Genomic DNA, 16,657 nt, shown 5'->3' with positions numbered 1-16,657 from the left:
GCCCTGGTAATATTTCACAATCCAGCTAAGTGTAGAAATCTCTATAGAATTTTAATGTAAAAAAAGTTGAGGCAATTCAAATAATATATAAATATGAAATATGAATGACTTTATCTCAGATACGTTTTTATGCAGGTTTTAATACAGCACAAAGGTAAAGTATTGGTGGTGCTGGGACTCGAGAAATTTCTGGAAATATTCAGTAGAAAAGGCAGTATCTGTGTAGAGAAGTAGAGAAATCTCTCACCCAATGCCACCTGTCCTACTGATTATACTGAGCAAGTTATGTTATATTTAACATGATACTTTAATGGTTATATACTGTAGATATGTTCATGGTTGCATTCTACACCATCGTAAGATACATTCTTACATCACCCATTACTGTATGGTTTGGTGCTGCAGCCTCTCACAGTATATGAAAATGTCAATGGACTGTCAGGTGTCAACAGAAAGAGATATTAGCTGCAGTCTATCATCACTACAAGACTCGAATGTGTCCAGGATAAAGAAGCAGGCAGAAAAAAACCATTGCAGACACTAACCACCCTATAACTGCCTTTTCCTGGGGCTTACTTCTAGAAAGCACTCCAGAGCAATTGAAACAAAAACTTCACGATACCCGAAAATTTTCTTCCCCAAGCAGTTAATCTGACCAATCATTCTAGTTAGCCTCCTCACACTCACCTCTATTACCTCAGTTACTGCACTGTAAACACTTTTAACCACTTTTTATAATGCAGTTTACTTTATCAATATGTGCTGTACATGTACAGTATTTGCGCATATTTTATCCCATGTCTGTACTTTAATGCCTAACTTATTTTTATATAATTCTCTATTCTTGAATGTTCTTTGTTGTTGCATGTCACAGCAACACACCACAGCAAAATCCTACTACATGTAATTGTACATGGTGAATATAGTTGATCCTTGCTTCTTAATATAGATGTTTATGATTGCATAGTATGTACTTAAATGACAAAATTTTAAATCTTTATTTCTCCCGCAGCTGGCACGACGTATATCTTCAGTCGAGGTGGTGGATTAATCATTTACACGTGGCCCCCAAATGACAGACCAAGCACCAGGGCAGACAGGCTAGCTGTGGGCTTTGATACGCATGTAAAAGATGCCATTTTGGTGCGTGTAGACAGCTCTGCTGGGCTTGGAGACTACCTACAGCTTCACATTGTAAGTAATTTAAATGCAAATTGAGAATGGTTTGCTTTCTGCAACAAAATCCAGACAAGATTTCTTTTTGTTTTAAATTGGATTATATATTGTTAACATGATGTTAAATTGAAATTAAGGGTTTACAATGTTGGATGTCTGCTAAATTTTTGAGAGCAAAGAAAAGTATAAGTTGTTCTGCTGGAAATGTTCTCACATTTCATGGAAGTCTTCTACCAAGTTTCTTTTTTAAATGTTAGTTTTGTGCAATGCTAGAATCTTCACATGACACAAGGCACTCAGATACAGCAACATCAAAACACAGTTACCAGTTCACTGAATCCATTATACATTAAAAGTTCATCTTCTCTGTGACAGAGTTTGAATTTAATGATGTTATGGGAGCTCCTTCACACACAGAGTTGTCCATAAATCGGGAAGAATGCCTGACTCACAGAACCTCTGTGCATGAATGAACTCCCTATGCTCACAGAGAAGTGAATTCTATTCTTACATTACTTTACCAACATCAAGGTAGATAATTCTCCCATCTTTAAATTATTTTGTTTACATCTTAAATCTACATAGAGGCTGTCCCCATGTAATGTCTGATAAAGAAAGAATAATTGCTGAAGTGAAGAGAGGGGAAACTAGTTCTACCAATTATGAAAACAAATGCATGTATATTTGTCAGAGTTTGAATTTAATGATGGTATGAGAGCTCCCTCATATGTAGAGATGTCCATAAGGTGGGCATTCTTAACCCAGGGAAGCATGTCCGATTTAAGGACACCTCTATGTAAGAAGGAGCTCCCATAATATCATTGTATTCAAAGCTGAAGTGAAACGGATAATCTGCTTACAAGCCACTATCTTAATTCTATTGGTTTACTTATCCAAGTAGTATAACTGAAGACAATGCTTAAGATTGAAATCTGTCATAGACAGGAATCAGTTGTGAGAATTAGATTAAAAAAACATGCTGGAAAAGTGGGTTGAAAAATAGCAGTTGGAATTTAATGCAAACAATGGAGAGGTCAAACCAGGGTGCAGAATGTGAGAGAACAAAGGGACCTGGCAGTACAGATCCATATTTTCTTGAAAGTGGTGTCACAGGTTGATAGAGTCATAAAGAGAGCTTTTGAAACTGTGGCCTTCATAAATTGGGATATTATGTTGAAGTTATATAAAACATTGGTGAGGCCAAATTGGGTGTATTGTGTGCAGTTCAGTTCATCTACCTACAGGAAAAATATTGAAGAGATTGAAAGAGTGCGGAAAAAAACTACACAGATGTTGCCAGGACTTGAGGACCTGAGTGAAAGAGAAACATTGAATAGGCTAGGACTTTACTTCCTACAGCATAGAAGAATTCAAAGTTATGAGGGGTATAGAGAGAGTAAATGCAAGCAGGCTTTATCCACTGAGATTAAGTGGGGTACAGAGGGTTACGGTAAAAATGTGGATCAATAGGATTAGGCAGAAGAACAGTTTAGCAGACTGAATGGGCCGAAAGGCACTATTCTGTGCTATAATGCTCTATGGCTCTATGACTCGAAGTCGAGTTGTTTGTCACTTTTCAAAAAAATACGCACCTGAATGTCAAATATAATTTCCCACTCCACTGATAGCAACTACTGTACAGTAATTGTATGATGGACTTGATAAGGCATACCTGGTGATTAATATACAGAATGTACGTATATCACCATTTGCCAACAAAGGAATCCATTTCACTACAAGTGAATTAAACATTAACAAACGTCAACAGTCAATGGATTCCTTTTGAAAGGTGCTGGATTATAACATTGTTATAGATTTTGTTGTATTATGTTATTATTAAATGTATTTTAATCTCAGTAAACTGATTGTGCTGATCTTATTCAGCAAATCTATTGTCTTGCTCTGCAGTGAAAAAGATTAGCTGCATTTTAATTGGTAAAGAAAATTTCAGTTTCACTTTCTCCCACAGTTATAACTTATAAGTGTTCATATTGTTATGAAGATGGACCTTGAGTTAAATGTTGAACTGAAATGAGGAAGATAAAGCATTCTTTTTTTCTTATTAGTATTTAATGTGCTTATAATAGGCTTCAGCTGCTCTGTAGCAGTTGCAGACCGATGTCACAGTGTCTCCAGAGATTTGGTGTAAATCAGCAATTCCATGCACAGCAATGAGCAGCAGGCAGTGTTTTTCTGGGGCTTTGCTAAAGAACAGAATGCGTGTTAGGCTGAATTTGTCACAGTTGCAGCCGATTGTGTTGACTTGTGAGTTATAAAAATAAAGTTATCCATCCTAAACACTGATGCCGAGTCACAAACAATTTAAAACAAGGATTGTGAGTGAAAATAGGACTTGTGAACTGAAGGGAATTAACCTTTTTCAGAAGAAGATTTGGCACATTTGTTTGAAATATTTAGTTTTTTTTCAGTTTACATAATCCTTTGGCATTGTTTACAGCGGCTGCATTTTTTACACAATTTTATAAAAGGGAAACAAAGTTCATAGCAGCTTTAATGTCCAATTTAACTTAATTTATGTTTCTTCTTGGTGTTGGGATACTAATAAAGATGAATAATTAATTATGGCTATAAAAGTGGGTAAAGATATTATTTTGGGCTTTGTGTTTAAATAGTTTATGGAAGTACAGCTCTCCTCAGTCTTTTAATTGAATGCAGTTGTAGGCGACAGTACATGAAGCCATGTACAAATTTGTTGGTGATTTTTTTTCGTCCAATTATCAATGTTCCAGTCAAATTGATGAAAGTCATTAATTATGTCCTGCAAGTTTACTTTTGCTTGCAAAACTAATGTTCTGATAAATGACCAAACAGCTCTATATATCGTTTAAATGATTCTTGTGCCATTTAATTGCGTATATTTGTGGCTCTGTCTGCAGCTTGTCTCACTTGGGCATCATTGTACTGCTATCATGGGAGACTAATGTTGTTTGGTTTTGCTTTAGTTTTTCTCCATGGAGCAAATCATGTGAGCATTCTGAGTGCTGTTTTCCTGTTCTCTAATTGCTTGTGCCTCTGTAAAACACCTGGCCCTATAATTTCCACCAGTGTCATCTGCATAATGTGGATAAAAAGTTCAAAATCAGCACAAAAGATTGCGGAAATGTCAGTTCAAGTTACATAAGGTGTGAATCCTGTGATCTTCATTACTGATTTAAATATAATTATACTTAAAGCTGGCCCTGCCCACAAAGCAAGTCACAGAGCCAATTGAGAAAACAGGAATAATGAGGTTTGTTAATATAAGGCTGGTCCTCAAATTGCATTACTATTCTAAAGTAATAGTCATGGTTGAAATGTTTTTTATGTATTAGTTCATCCAGAAACTAATGAGTATACTCCAATGAAACTAGTAAATTATTTTAAAAGTCAGTTTGAGTGATTTTAATTCTATATGCTCATAATAAATCATTTTATATTTATCATGATCCTTCCTGCATTCTTAAAAATTTGGCAAATTCTGTGGTGCTCTGGAAGATTTTCACATTTGTGATCATGCAATTATTTCTAATGGAAATTTGAACAGTACTGTAATCAGAATACCATGTGTAATTTGTTCTTCCAAATTCTGTCCAAAGTGGATGCTTTGCTCCAGATATACACCTATCCTAAAGGAAGCAGGTCTCAAACAATATCCCCAAAGAACCTTTCCTTTGAATTTGAAAATAAATCAATTCAAATGATTTGGTCACTTTTTCCAGCTGAATAATTTTGAAATAAATGTGAAGTTTAAATAATTTTTTTTAAAGTTGTATTTCAACACTTTTTGACTTTAGCATTTATTTGCTGTTTTCTTTAAAAAGAGGTTATTTTGGAGTGTTCAAGGTTCAAAGTAAGTTTATTATCAAAGTACATATATGTCGCCCTGAGGTTCATTTTCTTACAGGCGTTCACAGTAAATACAAAGAAACACAATAGAATCAATGAAAAACCACATACAAGACAAACAGCCAATGTGCAAAAGACAACAAGCTGTGTAGTATTGTATTCACAACAGCTGACATCCTGAAAGCGTATTCATCCTAATCACTGTTTTGGCTCCAAGAACACTTAAACATTTTAAACTTTCAATTTATGTAAGGGCCTTCCCAGTTTTTGTAAACATGCCAAACGGTTCATTTTTCAGAAAGCGCTTGAAAACACTTTCACACACACTGCTGGAGGAACTCAGCAAGTCAGGTAGCATTTATGAAAGGGAATTAACGGTCAACGTTTTGTTCAGATGAAGAACCTCAGTCCAAAATATTAACCATTTATTCCCCTCCATAGATTCTGCCTGACTTGCTGAGTTCCTCCAGCATTATAGACCCACAAAATGCTGGAGGAACACCCACAAAGTGCTAGATTCCAGGCAGCATCTATGGAAAACAATAAACTGTTGACATTTTGGGCTGAGATCCTTTAGAGTTCCTCCAGCATTTTGTGTGTGTTGCTTTCGATTTCCAGAATCTGCACTTTTTCTTGTGTTTGTAGCATTGTGTGCGCGTTGCTTAGGATTTACAGCACCTGCAGAATCTCTTGTGTCAATATTGCTAAAAGTAATCTACCTGCTTTCATCTCATGACTTCGGTGCAGGTTTGATGGAGATGGTGTAAAATAACAGCTTAGCTCATTCTTTGATTAGAGTGGATCCTTGATGAAGGGATTGAGGTGTCCTATAAAAGTTGACCTACCTTGATTGGCTCATCCTTGCAAGACACCACCTTGGCTTTTTGTTCTCTCACATTCAGGTTACACTAAAGCCTTACTGGAGGTATAAATAAAATATAGGTCTGCTACATGACATATTTAACTTAGATATTCATATCAGAGAGAAGATTAAAACCTTTGAGTATTGGTGCATTCTAACTGAAAATGCAAAAATGCTTTATCGTTCCTAGAATGTGATAAATTATCCCAATGAAAATATAATTTTGAAGTGCATGTTATATGAAATAGGAAATTATGAAGCAGGTGATTTATCATGAGCGAAAATGTGTTAATGTCATAGAAGTATTTCATAATAAAGATCTAGTAGTCTATGAATTTAATTATTTCCATGTGTCTCTATCACTTTCAGGTCTCGCTTTATATCAACAGTAATATATTTATAATATATAATAGTCGATGACATTTCAAATTTTAAAAAAGCATGGAATGATATGAAATGAGTAGAAGAGACAGAAATCAAAGACAAAAGTGATAAATTAAGCTTTTAATTGCATTAAAAAAGATATCATAAAGCATAAAATTCATTGTCATTGTAATTCAGGTACAGCCATTGTAACAGCATATGGACCAGCACAGCAGACAAACAGGCCTTTGGGCCCACAATGTCTGTCTTGAACATGATGTAAATTTAATCTAATCCCATCTGCCTGTCCATCTATATTTTTCCCTTACTTGCCTGTTCATATGCCTGTATATAAGAATCTTTGCTTTCTGCTTTTACCCCCTTCCCTGGCAACGCGTTCCAGCCACCCGCTCTATGGTTTAAAATAAAATGCCTCATATAGCTCATTTAAAATTTCCTCCTCTCAGCTTCAAGCTATGCCCTCTGGTATTTGACATTGCCACCACGGGGAACAACGGTTCTGATTATCTACCCTATCTACGCCTCTCAGAACCTTATATACTTCCATTCGGTTGTCCTCAGCCACTGACGCTCCATAGAAAACAATCCAAGTTTTTTCAATTTCTTCTCAGGCTACATCAGACAAAATCATGGTGAAGCTCTTCTGCACCCTCCCCTAAAGCCTCCACATTCCTCCTGTGATGCAGAGACCGCAACCACAGTATGATCTTCACATATCTCCAAGTAATATAACACTAATATCAGAATGTATATATTTTCACGGAGTGCTTGAACTTTCGATCCAATAGTGCGCAGATCACTGGCTGTAGAATGAAATTGATCTATATACACACAAAACACAATATCATGAATCGATTTTGAAAATTCTCAACCCACCATTAGATCTCAATTGACTCCTTCACAGTCATGTGCACAGAAAATTTGGATTTCAATATTCATATCACTGTGGGTTAACGTATTCATCAATAATGGATAATGTTTTTCTGGTAATTTAGTTACCTAAAATTTCTGTACAAAGTTCACTTGAGATTTCTGCACAGATGAGAATTCAGAAGCAGAGCAATCAATACTTTTGAATGCATTGGTACAGAATATATGAAGAAAGGAAAGCTGCCTTTGCTAGCTGTTGAAACCTAAGATGTTCTCATGGAAAGCTCCTCAGTGGAAAGTCAAAGAGAGAACTTAACATGATTTGCACCGAGGACTTTCCTGCAAAACTACTGAATAAACTTTGAACAACTGTCTTAACTGTCACATGCCCTGTCTTAATCAGCCATTAAAGTCATGAATGTATCTGACCTTACAAGCACGTTCAAAAATCATTACATAAAAGTTGCTGGTGACGATGGGTCTCGGCCCGAAACCTCGACTGTACCTCTTCCTAGAGATGCTGCCTTGCCTGCTGCGTTCACCAGCAACTTTTATGTGTGTTGCTTGAAATTCCAGCATCTGCAGATTTCCTCATGTTTGCGTCAAAAATCATTACGACATGTTGAACATTGGACAATTATTAAGAATGTAAAAGAAATCTATTAAAAGATTTTAAAAATAAATAAATTCTTTCCAATGAAGTAACTTGTCCTCATACAACTGTTTCCTTCTTTAGCGATGAATTGGGATGCCATTTTTGTGTCAGATTGAATATAGAGGATTACCACTATAGGTGATAGAATTTGATACAGTTGCATGTTGTCAAGATGTATTCTATGAGGAATCCAACGACATTGCATGGCTGCCAAAACTACCATGTAGGGTTAAAGCAACTGAAGGACTTTTTAAAAAGCAGGTCTTTGAAAGAGGAAGGCAGTTTGGGAAGCTGATCTAAACAGGTAGGAATTACAATGGATGAAATGAGAGTGCGAAGGTAAGAAACATACCATAAGAAATATAAGAAATTGGAGCAGGAATAGACCATCTAGCCCATCAAGCTGCTTTACCATTCAATAAAGTCAGGGGTGATCTGGCCACGTACTCAGCTGCCTCATCTACATAACCATTATTTCCTCTGCTATGCAAAACTAAGTCAGCTGTTCAGTGGAAGGCTATTGCAGAGAAAGGAGATGACAAAACTTAATATTTTGTGAGAGAATATTGAGTGAGTTGAAGCTTATGAAGGATGGAAGTTAAGACTCTTAACAGGAAAATATTAGAATAGTCCTAACATTATAATTGCATGTTGACAGCTTCAAAAGCTGAATACTCAGGTGAAGGAGATAACTTGGAGTTTTCTTTTGATTCTTTTACCATCTCGTGAATAAGTTAACTTGAGGGAGGCTGTTTGGTATAGCATTTCCTGCATGCTGCTTCTAAATGTGTTCTAGGTGAAAGAAATTAAACTGCTGATAGAAAGTACATTAACATGACATTGCAACATGATTATTTATTGGTATGGTGCTTTCCCCACATTCTGCTGATTACAATATAAATATAGAAGAAGACAAATTCTCCCTACAGCATGATGCACCAGATGTAATTATCAATATACATCTTTTAGTAGAAGTGGCAAAATATTATTTTGTAAGAATGCATTTTTCTCATTTCTAAAGGATCTTAACTTGGTAAATTGAGTCTTTTAGGGAAAGAATATAGAATTTTCTTTTAAAAATTATGTACTAAGCAAAGCCACACCATAGTTATTCCATTTGGATTTTCTTTCTGAATATTATGCTGGGATCTAATTGATATTTAAAATTTGCCTTATATTGTCCAATTATCTATCATAGTTCATTTTTTATTTACATACACACCTCATATAAGCATCAGCTTGCAGTATTTTCCAAATTGGATTTTTATTCTATGCATCTTACAACAGCAGTTAGCATAATACTTAATTGTGCTGATGATCAAGAGATTGAAATTCAGTTCACGCTGTTGTCCCTAAGGAGTTTGTACATGGTTTCCTTTAACCACGTGGGTTTCCTTGTGTGATCTGTTTTTTCTCCCCCACATTCCAAAAAAAGAAATGTGGATTAGTAAGTTGTGGGCATGCTATTTTGATGTCAGAAGCATGGTGACATTTACAGCCGCTCTTGGCACATCCTCGACAGCATTTGTCTTTGACACAATGACACGTCAGAATCAGAATCATGTTTATTATCACTGGCATATTTTGTGAAAGTTGTTATAATGCAGCAGTACATAGCGATACAGAATAAAAACTGTAAATTACAGCAAGATGTGAGTGTGCGTGTGTGTGTGTGTGTATATATATATATATATACACACACACACACACACACACACACACACACACACACACACACACACACACACACACACACACACACACACACACAGTTATTTTCTTGGGTTCGATGTCCATTCAGAAATCAGATGGCAGAGGGGAAGAAGCTACTCCTGAATCATTAACTGTGCCTTAAGGTACATGTACCTCCTCCCTGATGGTAGCAATGTGAAAAGGGCACTTCCTGGGTGATGGGGGTCATTAGTCATGGATGCTGCCTTTTTTGAGGCATTGCGCCTTGTAGATTTTATGGATGCTGGGGAGGCTGGTGCCCATGTTGGTGTTTACAACTTTCTGCAGCTTATTTTAATCCTGTGCAGCCACCCCTGCCCTCCACACACATTACCAGACAGTGATACAGCCTGCAGCCAGTGAGAATACTCTCCATGGTACATCTGTAGAAATTTGTAGAGGTTTTTGGTGACATACCAAATCTCCTCAAACTCCTAATGAAATATAGCCACTGTCATGCCTCCTTCGTAACTGCATCGATATGCTATTCCCAGAATAGATCCTCGGAGATGTTAACAGCCACAAACTTGAAACTGCTCACACTTTCCGCTTCTGATCCCTCAGTGAGGACTGCTGACTTATCCTTTCTAAAGTCCACAATCAGTCCTTAGGTCATGCTGATACTGAGTGCGAGGCTGATGCTGCGACACCACTAAAGCTCCCAATACTATGAGGGGAACATCTAAGATAGCTGGCTGAAGGCAAAGACCATACAAGGTGAAATTTTATAAATCAGTGTATTATTAATATACTAGGTTTAAGCTTAGTTCTTTTGTAGATCAAATGAAACAATTTTCAGTATTAAAAGAACTTAAAACCTGCACTATAATTCTGCACAATGCTTTAATTAGCGATATGAGGTTCAACGTCCACCTTTTGGGATTATGCATTTTGTTATGGTCCTCTATAGCTCGCAAGTTTCTTCTGTGAAGATGCTCATCTGAGTGATTTATGCTGCCATTCATTACTTAGAACCATAGAACACTACAGCACAGAAAACAAGCTATTCGGCCCTTTGAGTCTGTGCCGAAACTTTATTCCGCTAGTCCCATTGACCTGCACCCAGTCCATAATCCTCCAGGCCTCTCCCATCCATGTACCTATCCAATTTATTCTTAAAACTTAAGAGTGAGCCCGCATTTACCACGTCAGATGGCAGCTCATTCCGCTCTCTAAGTGAAGAAGTTCCCCCTAAACCTTTCCCCTTTCACCCTAAAGCCATGAACTCTCTTATTTATCTCTCCTAATCTAAGTGGAAAGAGCCTACTCGCATTTACTATGTCTATACCACTCATAATTTTGCAAACATTTATCAAGTTTCCCCCTCATTCTTCTACGCTCCAGGGAATAAAGTTCTAACCTGTTCAATCTTTCCCTGTAACTCAACTCTTGAAGACCCAGCAACATCCTTGTAAATCTTCTCTGCACTCTTTCAATCTTACTGATATCCTTCCTATAGTTAGGTGACCAGAAATGCACACAATACTCTAAATTTGGCCTCACCAATGTCTTATACAACCTCACCGTAACATCCCAACTTCTATACTCAATACTTCGATTTATGAATGCCAGTATGGCAAAAGCTTTCTTTACAACCCTATATACAAACACATGTATCCACTTGTCTAAAGACACACGTATATTAACACATACACACGCCTAAATATAGTCACACACCTTCCCACATATATAGATACACAGATAAATAAACACACATATATACACGTGTGTCTATGTATATGTATATACACAAAAGCACGTGTATATTAACACTGGTACATAGATATACACACACACACATGTGTATAAATACACAAACACACAAGGTATGTGCACACATGCACACACACGTATACATACACACATACCCACCTCTGTGTATATATACCCATGTGTGCATACGTATGTACACACACACACAACACTCACAACATGCTGGAGGAACTCAGCAAGTTGGGCAGCATCCGTGGAAATGATCAGTCGACGTTTTGGGCCGGAACCCTTCGTCAGGACTCCGTGGAAACGATCACCGGCCCGAAATGTTGACAGATTGTTTCCACAGATGCTGCCCGACTTGCTGAGTTCCTCCAGCGTGTTGTGAGTGTTGCTTTGACCTCAGCATCTGCAGATTATTTTGTGTTTATATATATATGTGAGAATATTATCACGCACACGTGTATATATGCACACACACATATATATACACATGCACATATAAATAAACTCACAGATACACCCGTGCACAGTGTATGTATGTGTGTGTGTGTATGTATATATATATATATATATATGTGTGTATATATATGTGTATATATATATATGTGTGTATATATATGTGTATATATATGTGTATATATATGTGTGTGTATATATATATATGTGTATATATATACACGCACACACATACACGTGTGTGTATACATTTAAACACAACCACATATACACACACACGCATACACAGGTGTATATATACACACGCATACGTGTGTTTATTTCACTTCTTGCCACATTTTAATACTGATGGCTTGATCAATGAAGTCCTTCAACATCGCAATTTCATCACAAATATTCCTTTGGAAGGAATTCTTTTCAACATTTAGTGTAGTTGGATGCCAGAATATCTGTTTTAGGAAACTATGGTCCAAAGTGGACTTCAGAAGAAACATCTTTATTAGCTAGTATTTGCATGATAATTCTTAACTGTAATTAGTAAATCACATTAAAATCTGAACTATATATAGTGAATTTGAGAATTAAGTATCAGCTTTAATCAATTTTGAAATGTTTAGGTCAGAATAATTTATGGAATAAATGTTTCTTTTTGTAACTGGGCAAATGCTTTGAGAGGCTGATCAAGGACTACATCTGCCCCATGCTACCACCCACACTTGACCCCCTACAATTCGCCTACCGATGCAACTGGCCGACTTGATGCAATAGCCATGGCTCTACACACTGTCCTTACACATCTGGAGAAGAAGGATGCTTGTGTGAGAATGCTGTTCTTGGACTAAAGTTCAGCAGTCAACGCCATAATTCCCTCCGGGCTCGACAAGAAGCTCAGAGACCTCGGCCTTCACCCTGCCTTGTATAGCTGAACGTAAACACAAAATAATCTGTAGATGCTGGGGTCAAAGCAACACTCACAACACGCTGGAGGAACTCAGCAGGTCAGTCCTGATGAAGGGTTCCGGCCCGAAACATCGACCGATCTTTTCCACGGATGCTGCCCGACCTACTGAGTTCCTCCAGCGTATTGCGAGTGTTGCTTGTATAGCTGAATCCTGGACTTCCTATCAGATCACTTGCAGGTAGTAAGAGTTGGCTCCCTCACCTCTGCCCCTCTGTCCCTCTAACCCTCTGTCCCTCAACACAGGTGCCCCTCAGGGCTGTGTCCTCTGCCCTCTCCTTTACTCTCTGTGTAACCACCCACAGCTACAATCTGGTTTGCTGACGATACTACACTGATTGGCCTGATCTCAAATAATAATGAAGCAGCCTACAGAGAGGAAGTCATTACCCTGACACAGTGGTGTCAAGAAAACAACCTCTCCCTCAATGTCGCAAAAACAAAGGAGCTGGTTGTGGACTACAGGAGGAATGGAGACAGGCTAACCCCTATTGACATCAATGGATCTGGGGTTGAGAGGGTGAACAGCTTTAAGTTCCTTGGCATAAGCTTCACCGAAGATCTCACGTGATTGGTACATACCGGCTGTGTGGTGAAAAAGGCACAACAGCGCCTCTTTCGCCTTAGATGGTTGAAGAAGTTTGGTATGGACCCTCAAATCCTAAGAACTTTCTATAGGGGCACAATTGAGAACATCCCACTATTCAGGACATTTACAAAGACTGCTCTGTAAAAAGGCTCCAAAGGATCATTGGGGACTCAAGTGATCCTAACCACAAACTGTTCTTGCTGCCACCATTCGGGAAATGGTACCACAGCATAAAAGCCAGGACCAACAGGCTCCAGGACAGCTTCTTCCACCGTCAGATTGATTAATTCATGTTGATACAATTGTATTTCTATGTTATATTGACCGTCCTGTTGTACATACTATTTATTATAAAATACTATAAATTGCACATTGTACATTTAGATGGAGACATAACATTTTACTCATGTATATGAAGGATGTAAGTAATATAGTCAATTCATTCAATTCAATGCCTAAACAATTTTTCAAATTGTCACATAGAGGCCAATGTTGTATCTAAATTGGAACAGATATGTTATGTGCAGAGTTGCAGCTGGAACTTATTATGGTCAAAAATGTATGAGGGGGAAAAGTTTACCCTTAGTTGCTAGCACTAAATGTGTTAATATTGGATGCTAGTTTTTTTCTTATTTGCATACTTTGCTATTTGAATTCAATGGAATAGATCACACAGAGGTCAAAGTACATTTTTATCAAACTATGTATACTTTATACGACCTTGAGATTTGTCTTCTTACAGGCAGCTACTAAACAAAGAAACTCAAGAGGACCCTTTAAAACAAAAGAAGACCATCAAACACCAAATGCGCAGAGAAAAAAAAACATGCTAACAATAATAGTATCAGTCTTCACTGTGGAAGCTACTAGCAATGTACTAGGTTTTGAAGGGTGTGAAGGATAAGAAATGTGTGCAGTTACTATTACAAGGGAGAAAGTGCTCAAAAAGCTTAAAGACCCTATAGGTACATAAGGCACCTGGACCAGATGAACTACACCCTAGGGTTCTGAAAGAGTTAGCGGTGGAGACCGTAGAGGTATTAGTAATGATCTTTCAAGATAGGACAAAGTCGGCATGGTTTGCTTAAGGGAAAATCTTGTCTGACAAAACTGTTGGAATTCTTTCAGGAGATTACAAGTCGGATAGATAAAAGAGATGCAGTGGATGTTGCATATTTTGATTTTCAGAAGGCCTTTGACAAGGTGCTATACATCAGGCTGCTTACCAAGTTAAGAGCCCATGGTATTATAGAAAGGTTACTAGCGTGATTAGAGCATTGGCTGATTGGCAGGAGGTAATGAGTGGGAATAAAAGAATCCTTTTTTGGTTGGCTGCCAGTGACTTGTGGTTTTCTGCAGGGGTCAGTGTTGGGACTAATTTTAAGCTGTATATCAATGATTTAGAACGATGATGGAATAGATGGCTTTGTTGTCAAATTCGCAGATGATATGAAGATTGGTGGAGGGGCAGGTAATTTTGAGGGAACAAGAAGGCTGCAGAAGGACTTAGACAAATTCGGAGAATCGGCAAGAAAGTGGAAAATGAAATACAATGTTGGAAATGCATGGTTATGCATTTTGGTGGATGAAATAAATGTGCAGACTATTTTCTAAATGGGAAGAGAATCCAAAAATCGAGAGGCAAAAGGACTTGGGAGTTCTTTTGCAGAATGCCCTACAGATTAACTTGCCAGTTGAGTCAGTGGTGAGGAAGGAAAATGTAATGTTAGCAATGTAAGGTTGAGGCATTCCAATAACAATGTAACAACTGACAGTAAAGTATCTTTCCTTTCTCTTTATCGCTCTATGCTAATAAAATCTCAAGAGTCGACTCTCAAATGATCCAATGAGCCACAACTTATAATGACCAGTCAGATCTTCTTTTCTGACTACAATTTACCATGGAAACAATAATACTCACCATAAATGGCTGTATTTGCAACTTAATCTTTAACTTAACTAAGTTTTGTACTCCGGCACACTCCTATTTTTCCCATTTGGCCTGAGCAAACAAGCTTCAGCTCACTTCCACTCCCCTGCCTGATATGGGTGTCAACTATTTGACTATTTTTTAAGATTCAATGTCGCGTCCAATACACAAGTGTAAAGAAGAATGAAATAACTGTTATTCTGGATCTGATGCACCATACAAAAAAGAACACAGTAAGAGAAAGAACACAAAAAATACAAATACACACGATAGATTATATTAATGGATTGATTGTTTGTCCCTGAAGTCACGCTAGGCACTTTGGGATGCCTGGGACTGTACATCTTACACAACTTCTCATGGTTCCAGAACACATTATACACTCAGGATAGCTCACCAGCACCTCTACTTTCTAAGGAGACTGAAGAGAACTGGACTAGGCACATTTATACTCACGTCATTCTACAGATGCACAGTAAAAAGCTGAAAATGGCACTGCGGCCAACAAGAAGCCTCTTCAGTGGATAGTCCAAACTGCTAAAAGCATCGCCTCACCAGCCTTCCTGCTATCAAATCAATTCAATTCAAGTTTAATTGTTACTTAACCATACATGAATATTCATGAATACAACCAACCGATACAGGGTCAAGGTGCAAAGACACATTACCAACAGTCATACAGAGTGAGCACACACAAGATCACAATCACATAATAAGAGTCCAGAGGCCCATCTTCCTTCCCTCCCGCCCACCTCTGTGATGCTGCGACTTGATGCATACAAGTCAATAAACCCACATAGAATATCAGTAAAAATACAACGACACAGGATATGCTTGTATATATACAGTCCAGACACACCAGCCCACTGATATCATCTGTCAGCTGGTCCCCAATGCCTGCTAGGTGACACCATGGCTTTAAGGCCCAGTCTTTGCACCGATGCCCAACTCCTGCTCAGTGAGCCTGTGGATTTAAGGCCCAGTTCTTGCATATACAAGCACATATAGATTAGTAAAAACACAACCAAGCAGGTATATATGTATGTAGTCCAGACCCCTTAGTCCATTTTGAATCTTCAGTCACCACAACTGCATAACGCTGACCCTGGTAGAGCACAATGGACTCAGACACCCCTCCTCTGGCGCCTAAAAAGCAAGTAACCCTGCAGCGTGAGGCCCGAGTCCAGTGAGTGACGCTAAAAGATCTGGAGTCGGCCACAGCAGAGCTCGTCTTCAGCTGAATGAAACCCTGGGAGGGCAGCTCCGACTCCACTCTGGACACCATGCCACACTGCCCCCGGTAAAGTGCCACGGCTCAGCTCTGTCCCCTCACTCGGAGCAGCTGAAGATAGGCAACACCATGGCTTCAGACCTAATTCTTGCTACGACCGAAGACTAGGACTCCTCAATCCACTCCTGCTCGTATCCAATATATCAGCGAATTGAACTTGCAGCATACAGGATTAGATTAAAAATGTCTAAGG

General features: G+C 38.2%; 1 protein-coding gene across 1 annotated transcript in view; it reads left to right on the top strand.

Moving 5' to 3' along the window:
• nrxn1a (neurexin 1a) overlaps positions 1 to 16,657 on the top strand; it is a 1,764,001-nt gene that overhangs the window by 1,362,355 nt on the left and 384,989 nt on the right. The window contains exon 19 of the mRNA XM_072265192.1: positions 1,013 to 1,194. Within this exon, the coding sequence (XP_072121293.1) occupies positions 1,013 to 1,194 (182 nt within the window). The remainder of the gene's footprint in view (positions 1 to 1,012; positions 1,195 to 16,657) is intronic.

This window comes from Mobula birostris, chromosome 8 (genome assembly GCF_030028105.1).
Source record: "Mobula birostris isolate sMobBir1 chromosome 8, sMobBir1.hap1, whole genome shotgun sequence".
In the NCBI taxonomy this organism is placed as follows: Eukaryota; Metazoa; Chordata; class Chondrichthyes; order Myliobatiformes; family Myliobatidae; genus Mobula; species Mobula birostris.
This window is presented reverse-complemented; position numbering and strand designations above follow the sequence as displayed.